At 33.8% G+C, this 14,348-nt stretch overlaps 1 protein-coding gene across 3 annotated transcripts in view; it reads left to right on the top strand.

The window, feature by feature from the left end:
* LOC149073487 (transmembrane protein 169) overlaps window positions 1–14,348 on the top strand; it is a 57,949-nt gene that overhangs the window by 29,591 nt on the left and 14,010 nt on the right. For 2 of the 3 annotated variants that reach the window (XM_089246936.1, XM_089246935.1), the window contains exon 4: window positions 545–2,909. In XM_089246936.1, the coding sequence (XP_089103062.1) occupies window positions 550–1,584 (1,035 nt within the window). In that variant the 5' untranslated portion in view covers window positions 545–549 and the 3' untranslated portion in view covers window positions 1,585–2,909. Of the gene's footprint in view, window positions 1–544; window positions 2,910–14,348 lie in introns of those variants that run through there. The other variant, XM_089246937.1, reaches the window with a different exon arrangement.

Here is a 14,348-nt window from a genome sequence, read left to right as displayed (position 1 = left end):
CAGTCACTCAGTTAGTTATGCATACAGTCTCTTACACACTCATATGGTCACTCAATTGGTTACACATACAGTCATAATTCTCAGATTCATACGATCACGCATTCATACAATCACTAACGGACTCATATGTTCACTTAGAGACTCATACGGTCTCTCACCCACACACTTGGTCACTCATATTGTCAGCGCAGGCAAAATGTTGAGACAATGTTTCTGGAACCCCCTGCAACCAATGCAATGTTGCCGGTTGCAAAATCTAAGTTGGATTATTCTCAAAGTGGAAAGTATCTGTTTTATAGTGGTAAGTACAATGATAATACTTTTTCTTGTGTACATCATAATCATATTTTCATTCAGATGGAATTTTTTTTTATGTTGAAATATTTTTCTTTGTTCAATAATTTTAATTAAGTGGATTAATTTTTTTGTGCAATATATATTTGTTATCTGTGTGAATTGATTTTATCAAAGTGGATATCTTCCAAACTAAAGTGTGGTTTTAATTCCATTCCTTATTATATATATATATCTTTAAATTTTTCAGAATGAATGATGATGGAAATAATTGAGAAACCTGTGTTTGTTCCTCCTCGTAAACGAGGCTCAAAATCTTCTTCTCGCTCAAGTAATGAAAGTTTGCAGATGCTTGGTACGAGTTCGACTGCCAGTCCTCAGAATTCCAGTCAGCCAACAGACCATCGTGCAAACCGGCGCTTACACCAGCCTCTGATGTCTGATCAAAGCAAAGATTATGGAAACATTAAAGTTCATCCTACTTGTTCAGCACAGCGGCAAAACTCTCCTAGTAAACGTATAATAACATATCAAAACCAACCTTCAAAGTGTGGCAATGGCCGAAGTGATGAATCAGAAGAAATCAATAGTGATCTCTCAGATTTTGTTCACATAACTGATAGTGGATATGGTGATGTGGATTTAGTTACTGAACGTTCTGCTCTCAATTCTCAATCAGTGTCCTCAGTGGAGTCTTGTGGAGACAAGAGTTTTGTGACCATGACTGGAACTATAAAACGAGGCCGGAAAAAGGGCCAGACAATGGATATGAAAGTTCAGATGTCACGTGAAGAACTTGATGAATTGGAACATAGTATTATATCTCATCAGACAGAAGATGAAGAAAGATGCTTTTTTGGTTACCGTAAAGGACCTCATATTACTCTTCTGAGTATCTTTTTTTTACCATTTGTATTTATGCTGTCTTGTTGTTATTCTTTTTACATGGGAACAATGACATGGTACAATATGCTAGTTTACTTTAGTGAGAGAAAAGCAGTAGTTCACAAAATATTTGTAAGCCCACTACTCATTATCTCATACCCATTTTTAATAGTTTTATCAACTATTGGTTTGGGAATATATGCTGCATTTATACAAGTGTCATGGCATTTTGACACCTGGAAGCATGAAATACAAGATTTAGAAAAAGGATTTTATGGTTGGCTCTGTGGAGTTTTGGAGTTGGAAGATTGTTCCCCATATGAAGTTGTGATTTTGACTGAAGTTTTACCAGCTCCTGAAAGTGAGAAAAGTCAGAAATCTGAGATTGCTGATACTGCTCTCTAAGCTATATCTACCAACTCAAAGAAGTATTCTTAGTGAAACTTAAATTATTTTAGACCCGTTAATAATCTGAATTTTTACTTATGTGTATGTGCCATATTTTATTTGAAGGTTTCAGAGGGGGTTTCCCACCCTTGATATTTCCCCCATCTTGGAAAACTCGAGATGGGCAAACTAAAGTCTTATTAGAATTAAATATTTACTCTGGATATTGCCCACTTATGTAGAATATTTAGGGAGAATTAGATTATAATTATTAAATAATTTCAACTAATTATTTAATTTTTTGTCTTTATTCATTTTAACAATGAAGTGAGCAAAATATGACTAACATTTTGAAATAAAATCAAAAGCAGCTTACTTATTTTTTAGAAATTAAAAAATATCAAGATATTTGAAATACAATGCTTATTGGTTGTAATCAACACATTAAATAAATTGGTTACTTAAAATTAAATTTACCAGTAATGAGAGAGACCCACTTTTTTTTTTATCACATTCCCACACATAATCTGGCATGCTGGAAAATCGTGGTGAGCAGCACACCAAAAAAAAACCCATATTTTCAGGCATGCCAGATAAACCAAACACTTTTTCGTAGAACTAGACTTTTCTTTGTCTGAGGTAATTTACTCTTTGTTAAAAAGGAAAGAGAGAGAGAATATTTTAAAATCCAATATTCAAAACTGGCATAAAATTGAAGCTAATGTTTATATCCAAAGGGCTAGATTAAGACAACATGATAATGGCAAGAGGCAATCAGCTTTTTGTTGGAAGTTACAACAGGGTTTTTCAACTCTGTGTGGTAAAAAATAATAATCATAAGATGAGAGGATGAGGAATAAGAAAATGGAAGATGAGAGATTGAGTTATCAAAAATGGAAAAAAAAAAATCAAGGATGAAGAAATATTGGAAGATTGACCGATCCTGCATAATGGCTGAATAGCACAGTTGGAAGGGTAATAATTGCTGTTTCTGGGGTTTTTGGGAAATAATTAAAAAAAGAAGATAGAATTAAATTAAATACAATAATAATATCTAGAAATATGATCACGCCATTGGCGATCTCCAAGATGAAGGAGATGTAGATCTTTGTTTTATATAAATTTGATCTCGCGCTCTATTTAACTTAGTCACTGTAACAGTCCAAAGGGCTTTCCAAACATTCTAAACTGTGTTTTTTTTCTGTAGCGACTGTCTCCACAAAAACCTTCTAGGTTAGTGAACTGATAAACTACTATAAATGGGATGTATGGGGGGAAGAGCCACGGATATATATTAAGAAGACAAAAATGAGTAAGGCAAATACACAAAAATCCTAATGCATTTTGACACCAATGGACGTCGTCTTCAGAGGAAAAATATTTAACCACTAGTCATGCTAACCGAGTTTCCCACTTGGGTTGAATACTAAATCTTAACGCTCGGTTGCTCAGTGAAAAAAGTATGTCTGTTCACTTCAAACGTTGTCAGAATGAAGCTGCGAGCCTGTGTGAGATACTAATGCAGCGTCCTGATTGGACGCTTACGGAATAGTGCTACCCAATTAGTCTATTCAAATTTTCTTAGAATTTCTGTTTGAAATGAATTTAAGCCATAGTGTTGTGATCGGGGTGTAGATTTCTTATCATTTACTAGTGTATATTTACTAGTGATTCTTAATACAGTGAGAACATGCTCACTGTGTTGAGAATCAGGAATGTGAAAAATCGACCATCACCGCTCACTGTTGGCAAGAGGGCCATAGATTCAAATTTCAAGAAGCGAGAGTTTTTTACAAAGTTAAGTCCACAGTTGATTTAGATTTCTACGAAAGCACATATATTTGGGCCTTCAAAAATACACTAGTAAACCATAATAAATCTACACCGCTGATTGCAACACCATGGCTTAAATTAATTTTGAGCAGGAATTCTAAGAAAATTTGAATAGACCAATCAGGTAGCACTATTCCGCAAGCGTCCAATCAGGACGCTGCATTAGTATCTCACGCAAGCTCACAGCTTCATTCTGACAATGTTTGAAGTGAACAGACATACTTTTTCCACTGAGCAACCGAGCGTTAAGATTTGGTATTCAACCCAAATGGGAAACTCGGTCAGCGTGACTAGTGGTTAAATATTTTTCCTCTGAAGACGACACCCATTGGTGTCAAAATGCATTAGGATTTTTGTATTTTTATGTATTTGCCTTATTTGTGGGTGTCTTCTTAATATTCTTCAGCAAAGTTGATCAACTCTTCCACGGGTATACGTTGACTATGGCAAGGGAGTCTCATGGATGGCAAAAGTTGGAGAACCACTGTGTGATACGGCACCAGCTCATTTGAAACAAACTATCAAAGCAAGCTTCAAACAGTACTATAGCACTAGCCTTTCTATCATTCTAGGTGGATTAACATTATTGCTGCAACCTGGGGATATGTGCTGAAACAAACCCTTCAAAACATAAGTGAAAATTTTATGAATGAGTGGCTTTAAGATTGGAAAGCAGAATTAAAAACCAGGAAATAGATGTAGTGCATCATATTCCATGATTTTTTTTTTCAAAACGAGCACAACTCAGGTTTATCGTCATGGGCAATTTACTATCTAATGAGTTGTGCCGGAAGTGTAAGTTTGTGTACCTGACAGTCTGAGTGTGTATCTAGTGTTGTGTCTGATTTTTCAGTGCTGTCATCTATACGTCAGAAGTGGAGTGAAGTGTAATGATTGAATATTTGTTCTGTTTGTATTTCTGTTGCTCTCTGTGGCAAGACTTTTTAACGGGGGATCGATTCGTATTCACGCCTTGAAGTTGGGAACCACAAAAAAACAACTTCAGCCAACCACCACTGTGGCAAGACTGGGGTTCCCTCACTATGACCAATCGACCACCACAGCAGCACATATTCCATGACTGCATCGTGGGTAAAATTTTTTTTGTATGGGATAATATTCCAGGAAGAACATATTGAGTCTCTTGGGAAAGAGACCGATTTATTAGATATGGCCTCATAAAGGAAGGACCAGGGAGATGCTGCATCCGATTGGCAGAATTGATGGTGACTGTAACTATGTCGAGCATCGAGTACGATGAATCTTGATTAATGGAACATAAAAATGATGTAGAAAATTTATCATTTGAATATATAAGAATGTTTTATCTTATTTTTCTAATTCAGCATTAAAACTTAATTTTGTGAGAATTATTTCATGAGACTCATGGGTTTAAAAGTATATTAACAAAGAAGTATGCATATTAATGTAATTTTTCAACTAACAACAAAAACGTTTTTGTAACTATGTTTTGATTACTCACATTACAAATAATTTGTTTTGTTTATTTTTCTTATTTTATTTTAGCAAAAAATCACTTGCAAAAAATTATAATTCTAATTATAATATATTTTTAAATATATTTATATTTTTAATTAGGGGAGAGCAGGGTAATGCCAAACACTTAAGGGAAATCTCTAATTACTCAATTATTTGCTATAGTTCATGAAAAAATTTACTATATAGGTAGATACCTCTTGTTTCATTACCTACTAAAAAAAACCACAAAATATTTGACTTTATAGTTAAAGTTTTCATAGGAAATTTTTTTTTGTAAGAGCTTATACTGTTCAGAATTGCCCCGTGGGTATAGGCAATGCTGAACGGGGCAGCTAAGTAAGGAATGTAGCTTCCATTACATAGTTTTTTTATGAAATTAATTAATTTAACTACTTGAATGGCATAATCAACTCTAGAATCAATTGTTCCTGTGAAAATATACAAGTATACAACCAAAGTGAACGTAGAGCTAGCAATATATATATATATATAATTTTTAATCTATATGAATACTTTCATGTTCTAAAAATTTAAGTAACATTTACATCTATGTTCTTAAAAAATAGCAAAAATAACATCAAAACAGCAGAATTGAAACTGGCTTAGAACCTAATGCTGCCTACAAAAATCACAAATAAAATTTTCTGCAGTCTCTGCAAAACTGAACAAAGTGTTCGGAATTGCCCCAAATGACACCTCATGGCAATCTCTCAATCTAACCAACCTCTACACAGCAAGCAAACTTTCTTCCTACTTAATAAACAGCTAAAGTAATGTAGAATCTAATGATACCAAGCTCACTACTCTAAACACAAATGTATTTTACTTATCTCTTATCCAAATTAGCACCAATTCACTAACAAAAGTTCCAAAAAACTGTTTTTTACACACCACTCGCAATAACACAGCTAGAAAGGCATTCGCCCGCTCAAAGAGTTTACAGTGGATGCCGTCAGGCTGCAACACTAATCAGACCCCCTCTAGATTCAAACAGTGACAGAGAACAACTGTGTTTGGAATTCCCAGCTGTTTGGTATAACCTGGCTCTCCCTTATATTATATTAACAATTATGTTATTACTTCCATGTTACAACCATATTTTATGGGCATTTTTCACTCTCTTTTTTCCTTTCCAGTACCATGTTGAATAATTTTCCTGTTGTGGCTTCAAAATTTATATTTGTATTAAAATCATTGTCAGTTATCTTTAAAACCTGAAGTAATATTCTCATAATAATTATCTTTTAACATAGTCAGTCCTACTTATAAAAAAAATGGATGCATACAATTTCTCTTCGCGTTCTTCTAAAGTCATTCTTCTGTTTTTTCGAGGCTTAGTTCATCTGGGACTGGAGTATGCTGTAAGGTTTTGGAGACCATACCTACAGAGGGACATAGACTTGGTTGAAGAAGTGCAGAGAAGAGCTACACATGTCCTTATTGGCATACAGGGATTGAGTTATGAAGAGGGACTTCATTTTCTAAATATGTTTACATTGGATGAGCGCAGGTGTTGGGGAGATATGATCAAAGTGTTCAAAATTTTCAACGGGATGGATATAATGGACCATGAACTTTTAGTGGAATATCTTACCTTTGGAGGTAGTAAATTGTAACACAACTGACACGTTTAAAAAGAAATACGCTAAACATGTTGGGGTAAATCGAGAAGCTATCCATTCTTAGAATAAGACAACCATAATATTCTTTATGGGCATTGTATCATGTGTATATATTGCTTATATTTATACAAAAATTGCCACATTTTCAAGACAAATAAATTCAATTGGTCGAATGGTCGACGCGTTTTGGCTCTTCAATGGAGAGCCGTCATCAGGACCTCGTGGTCAGAATTCACACGAATGAGTCGTGGAGGGGTGATGCTTACGTCTGGTTGTCCGGAGAGTTCGCCAAATTGAAGAGCCGAAACGCGTCGACCATTGGACCAATTGAATTTATTTGTCTTGAAAACGTGGCAATTTTTGTATAAATTAAAACCAGGCAAAGTTTCTCTTTTTTTTTTTTTGTGATAATATTGTTTATAATTTTTGTGATTGTGTTTTTAATTGGGTTGCTGTGTTTTTTAAATATATGGCATCCGTATTTGTTATGGGCATCTTTTTCTCAGCCACCTTGTTGGGCATTTTGCCTGTTGCAGCGTTGTATTTGTATTCTGCCAAATCACTATTCGTCCCATCCCTAGTTAGAACAGAAGTTGTTATTGTGTTATTGGAGTTTCACTATAAACATACATATACATGCCTACACAATATTTATGAACATACAATATGTAATTTAAGAAAAGTCTATTAGACTATTTGGGATTAAACCAAGTTATTTACATCCAAAATTCATTCAAGCTGTGAAAATATCCTTAATTTTTTTAAGACAGTGTGATCTTGATCCTCTGATTACAGAATATGTGAATAGGCCAAGACATAATTACTTATTCAAAATTGATAATGCTGATATTTTTTGTTTACTACTCGTATTTTTTGTTAGAAAATCATTTTTGGCTTTACAATAGTTGTTTAGCAGAATGTTAGAAATAACAGTCAAACATTTTGTTACTGAAACATCCAAAGAAATGCCACATGGACACATGTTGATGGGAATTCCATTGCTGATAATGATTTTGTCCATTGCTATTTTGGTAACAATGGCTTTTAAACTTGTTTGTCTCAAAAACTTACCTTCATAAGCCTCCGATATCAAAACTTGAGAAACAATGAATGCAGTCAAAACTACATCCGAAGTGAATTGTGTAGGCCAGTTCTCCTCGATCCATGGCCCCCCACATCCTATGGTAGGGCCCTAGGTTGGGATCTTTGGCGGGCGCCCAAGCTAGACTTTTCACAGGCCTTTCTATAGTGAATTTATAGCATGAAAAATCAAAAAAATGATGGTATTTGTCCCACCCTTGTGGGGGCCATGCCTCGATCACTTAGAGACATGAATTTATGGTCCTTCTTAGACACGAACTCGCAATCAATAATATCGCTATTTTATAAAGTGTATATACACTCATTACAATTAGGCCTAATTGTATTTCCCACGGTACGAGCTAAATACCCTGCAATGTATATTAATACTAACTTAATCAATGCTGAAATCTCCACTTTGTCAGGTAGATCAATGACATCAACAAAGTCCTAAATATTTTTTAAATTGATAATTTCTGTACTTAATGCATTGGAACAATCAAGAGATTTAATGCTGAAATTACCAGCATGTTCTGAATGTAACTTTATCAAACTTAGGATTTTCAATTTTTTATCAGACGCTATGACTTGCCTGAATTAAATAGTGTAATTGCCACCATTCATTTGGCGGTACTGGCCAAAGGCGTGCTTCCAAACTGTCTGTTTGGAGTTTGCCTAAAAGGACATATTTTGATTATAAGTTTTCAAGTACATACTTTGAAACATCAATAAGAGCTCTGGTGGTATGCAACAAAGCAAGCTCGGTTTCTTTAGACAGCATACCGCCTTTTATGGGGACACATAATACCACTTTATCCTCAGTGGGTAAGCTTGAAAGTTCTTTCCATCTGCTAACCTATTCACAGAAACTTTCAAGAAAAAGGATGTTTGAATGGTTTACACTTGTGATAGGATCACATACTGATCACGCATATGTTTCCCTTTGTAAGGGTGATTGCAATTTACAATTTTCCACCATTGGTGAAAGTACTGAATGAAATCCAGTTGTTGCGTACAGATTTGATGAGGTGTAGAGTGTCAAAGAGAAGACTTTTTTTTTATTGAAATAATTAGGATTTTGTATGGATAAAGTTAAATTTCCATTGCAGAGAGATATGAACATATTGCGATCAATTCTGTTGTTGTCTGAAATTAAAAATAATATGATGTAGCCACAGCCATGTAACAAATTCATTACTCTAATTGTGTAATCATGAAGTTGATTACTAGTTAAATTCTTCACCGGTATCAAGGCTACAACATCTTTATTTTTTCAGAAAAAGGATGATATCATAAAAGTTTGCACAGTGCATGCAGCAATCAATTGATCACAATTATCTGCTACACCCACAACCTACCCTTCTTTGTAGTCGATGGATGGATTTATATAAACTTTGTCCAGCATCAAATTCACAATTTTTTCGTGCTCTTCATGAGCATTAAACTTTTGTCTCAAGTAACTGAAATGGTTTTGAGTGTAGCTTTCACCACTGAAATTAAGAGATGATGTTAAACTTCTCCTCAAATATGATTGATGAGGAAGTATTAGCATGGCACTTTTCCTCATCAGCATATGCAGCTGGATAGCTGAAATAAAAGCGTGCAGCCCACAAGATTGTTTCACAACTGTATCGGCATTGTTTGCTTCCAATAAAAGATATCTGATCTTTGATGAATTGAATCTTGGTCGATTCAGGGTCATCATCAGATATACCATTTAAAAGTGCAATAGTTGAACTTACTTTTTGATTAGAAGTCATTTCTTCCATCTTGAAGGATTTTAAGTAACTGAGCACACTATCCAGCTTCGTCCATCTATCTAACTTAGGTTCTTTTTCCAGAATGGTGAAACATTGGATATCCAAGGTGAGCACAAGGATAGTGTCGTTAGTAAATTGTATGCAAGATCTGTGATCAATATTTCATGGTGTTGTTTGCAAGTAGTGTTTCTGACTTAGAATAAGACTAATTTTGGTGCTTGTGAAAATATAGTAAACATTATTTTAGTTTGTAAATTTTATTTTCTGAGTATATTTTAATCATATCTTTTCAGTTTTTGATCATGAAAATTGCATTCAAAAAATTTAATATATAATTTGAAATTTTTTAAAAAGTCATGTATCCCTCGATTTCTTTCGGATGTGTGTCCGAATAAAAGACAATTTTTGGGAAAATATAATTACAGAGAAATTTGAAAAACTATTGAGTTTCTCAAATTTTTTCCACCTTTCACCCTATTTCACCCTCCCCTTTCACCCTATCTTAACTACTAGTGAATTAATTGATGGATGAATGAAGGCATGTAAAAAACCATTGCTTTTACAAAAACTCTTTTTGTTGATTTTTAAAATGCATTAATACTTGCTGGGTTGAAAATGATCCCACGACGATGCCAATTACACACAGAATTTTCACAACTCCAGTTAAGGGTTAAACAAAAGTTTTGGCAAATAAAATATTACAACCAGAAATGAAAGAAATTCGCTTTTAAAAAAAAATGCATTCGTAGAAATAAATTTGAAATAAAAAATATACGAATGTTTGGATCAAAGTCATATTATAATACAAATGCTGAACATAGGCTTACCTTGAAATTTCAAAATAATCACGTGGAAATAAATGGGAAGAACATGGATCACGTGAAAATAAATGGGAAGAACATGAATCACGTGAAAATAAATGGGAAGAAGAACCTAACAAATGAAGAATTGCAGAAATTAATTTTAAATCATTAAAAAATGTACGTAGCGAAATTCAAAATACATGATCTTTGCAAAATAAAATTCCTGATCTCGTAGAAGAAAGCAACACGAACATATCTGCCTCAATTGATGACTCATAACTCAGGTTGGCAACACACAAGTAGGCCTGGTAGAATAGAGACGGCCCTGCCTCTACCCCTTTCACCCTATCTTAGAAAACTACTTTACCTCCCCAAAAAAAATAAAAATAATCTTTTTCAAAAAAAGTTCACTTTTTCCAATAGTTTATTCTTGTATTTGTGTATAGATACAAATCATAATGAGTTAATTGAATAATGCATGGGATTTTTCCTTCATTTCCATGAAATATGGAGGACTGAATTTATATTAAGCAAAAGCTAAACATTGGTATTATTAATTAGAAAAAATATTTTCATGAATTCCCTTGATTTTTTTTCTGAACGTGTGAAATTCCACAAGCTGGTGTAATGGACAAGTTTTTGGTAAATTTGACTGATTGTAGCCAGAAGGGTGTTTACATAATTGGCGATAAAAAATTTTGTTGATAATTCAATTTTGAACTTTGCCAATCTTTCAGCACTTGTAGCTTGCCAATAAACCCAGATATTTCAATGAAAATTATGTCGTCTTATAGAATTTTTCTTTTCTTTCCAAGTATGAGCTTAGTTTGCATGTAGGTTGCTTAGAAACTTTGCAAATGCAGGTTTTCTTAGACTTGACACATATTTTTTCCATAATCGATTATCTACCATAACTCAAGAACAATTTGAGGTAGGACAGGGTTGGTGGGTGTTTCATGTTCCACCTGGGCTTGTCTATCAATCACCTTGTTTGTCCATTTCTATTATATTTTTTTAAATTTTTGTGAAAGCCAGGGTGGGCAGGTATAAGCCAAAGCTTATATCTCAAAGGTCGAAGAAGATTTTGGTCATGCTGGAAGCTGTGCATGTTATGAACCTATCGTGAAGTTTGTTTCTGTGTATTGCTTGGTCGCTTTGGTGGCCCGGGGTATTTGGGGGGGGGGGACACACTCATGGGCGGACGGAGATACGGGGGTGTGTGGGGGGTTTTGCGTTTGCGATTCATGAAGTTGGGAGCCACAGAAAACCAACTTCAGCCAACCACCACTGTAGCATCAGTAGGATTCAAACCCGGATTCTCACAATGCAAGTCTGGCCCTGTAACCAATTGACCACCACAGTGGCATTTCACACTCCAGAAGAAATTACCAGATAAAATAATTTCAGAAAAAAATTGTCATAAATGGAAACAGTTGGTTTTGAACCATTTTGGGGAAAAACTAGATATCAGTGGTGGATGTTCCAATTATACCCCCCAAAAAAAGAAAAGCGTCAATTGAAATCAGGCATAAAAACAGCAGCATCAAAAATCATTGGTGGTCTACTGGTCCGAGACCATTGATTAAACAATTAGACCATGGGACCAGTAGCAGAAAATGCCTCCCCCCCCCCCCCGGTAATACGTTTATCGCGGGAGAAACTCCTATTAGAAAATCTTCAATCCTCAGTCGTTTTATGTTGCCTCAGCCATTTAAATGACAAATGGTAGATGTTTATTGCTGTAAAAGTATTTAGAAAATTGCGTCTGCTGAAATGCAATAATTTATAAGCAAAACTGATTTTGATATGCAGCATGTGCATAAACAGTATGTGTATGTACTAAGTGGTGCCTTAATCCTTTAGCATCCATTCGATTAATCAATACTTTTCCAACATTTGCACGACATCCTAATCCTTTATGCTCTCATAAATTGAGTAACTTTATTTTTTTTTTTATTCAGGCTGCATTTTTTAAAAGAATCCTGCATCAAAAATGTTGTGCCTGAAATAGAATTTCTCAGTTAAAACATTTCAGATAGTCTTTCTAAAATGGACCACAATTTTTTCGATTGCACTAGAATATTATTTGAGCTATGAATATCAGCTAATTCTTAATCCTTTATAGCAGCCATCTAATTGATTTTTATCTTTGCTGTCTGACAAAAATGTGGGTGGTTCCTCTCCCCCCCCCCCCCCAGTCCAGAGGGTGCATAGACAGCCCATTCCATTCCTTTTTTTGTCTGTCTTGGAAGCTAAAAATGCCTTATTTTTGCTGACTATGTTAAAAATGTTCATTTGTGAAGATATTTTGTTTTTATTATTTCTTAATTAATGTTATCATTTGAATCTTAGCACACCATTCAGTATATATCTTCTTAGAAGCAAAATGTTTTCTCAAAATGTCAAATAAGGTTTGACCACTAATTGTTTTGTATGGCTTTTTGTACCCCTGGTATATCACTCTTTTAAATGATAATATATTTAGGAAAATAAATCATCATTTAGAACAGATTTTGTTTAGCAGACCAGTCATGATGTTTGCTGACCAGTAGGTTCCCATGGATCAGTGAATTTTATTTTTATTTTTTAATTCTAACATTGAGCAGCAATATTGAAGGCTACATTTTATCAATCATTCAATGATTCATAAAGCCAATAAATTATCTTCTCTTCAAAATTTGGTTCATTTCAAACAGCTCATTCAAGTTTCAGAAAGTTTTCCCACCTTTAAATGATATAGGACAAGTTTATCTGAACAATTTTGATTTGTGTTGGCTCAAAAATAAATTTATCTAGTTTTACGTTAAAACAGGTGTTGATTGTGAGGATACTCGCAGCAGCTGTATTGGATGATAAGTTTTCCAGCTCTGAAAGGAATTCCATAATTTTCTGCATGTAATCTGCAGATTAGAACTTCAATTTTTTTCAGGAAAAACATTTTTAATTCAGAATTTTATATAATTCCACATATGCAGATTTCATTCACCAATAATGAAATCTTGAGAAATGGAAGTGGTAGTTGGACACGTTTTTGCATAAAAAATATTGCATCTATATGCCATGTATAAATCTAGAGATGGGAGGCAAGAATACTTCTGAATTCTTGTGAATGTAAAATTTGGGAATATTCTTTTGAATAATGAGGAAAAATAATTTTGTTTATATTATGAAATATAATTCAGTTTTTTCATTGCCTATGCAGCATATATATAATTTGCATCAAGAAAAAGTTTTCTCAAAACAAGTTTTTTTTACATATAATCTGTGTAATAGTAATCAATGTATAATCTGCAGATTATACACAGTACAATATGGTATGCATGTAGTAAAAGATTCTCCCAAAGCAAAGATTGTATGCCCAAAGTCTTTCTTTTCTATTAACTACAAGAAAACTGTTGCAATCATTGAAAAATATTATTTTTATATAATGTTATTAATTTACAGGAATTCAAAGATTAGAATTAATTTATAAATTTCATGTAATTACATCAACTGAAACTTGTGTTTATATAGGTCTCAGTATTATATCAACTTTATTTTATTTAAAAAATGATTTATTTTTTAATTAATACTGCAAAATATCATTTTATCGATAGAGGATACAATTGAATTCTAGTGGGTGGAGACAAGTTGGGAAATACAACCGCTACAAAAAGTCACTTCTCATCACTGATTGAAGTGCAAGTAATTGGAAAATGCTCATTGCATGAACCTTCTAAGTCAGGGGTTCTCAAACTGTGCACCTCCAACCTTTGTCAGGGTCACCGCTCTGACAAAGGTTTTTCAAAAATATACTTTGTTAACAGCTCTGACAGAGCTCGCACATAAGCATTGAATAGAGGAAAGGGATGCTGCAGGTTGAAAAAGTTTGAGAACCCTTGTTCTAAATAGAAGAAAAAACAGAATGTTAGAATGAAAGAAAAGTATTTACCTATGAAATATTAAGGTCAAATTTTTTAATTCAGCTTGGTATGCAAAACATAATAATCTTATTATTTGTGTCAAAGTTGTTTTTTTTTGTATATTAGTACAGTAGAACCTCTATAAACCAGACCCCTTGGGACCTAGGTGGTTCCAGATTATGGATCAAGTTTCATTTATTTCCCAATTTTTTATATTTAAATCATTGATATACCTCTTAGAGCACTTTGATTCATATTTTACTTTAAAAGAAAATTAATAAA

This window comes from Pholcus phalangioides, unplaced genomic scaffold (genome assembly GCF_987345545.1).
Source record: "Pholcus phalangioides strain wild (caught in Gottingen) unplaced genomic scaffold, Ppha-v1.0 ptg000017l_1, whole genome shotgun sequence".
Taxonomy (NCBI): domain Eukaryota; kingdom Metazoa; phylum Arthropoda; class Arachnida; order Araneae; family Pholcidae; genus Pholcus; species Pholcus phalangioides.
This window is presented reverse-complemented; position numbering and strand designations above follow the sequence as displayed.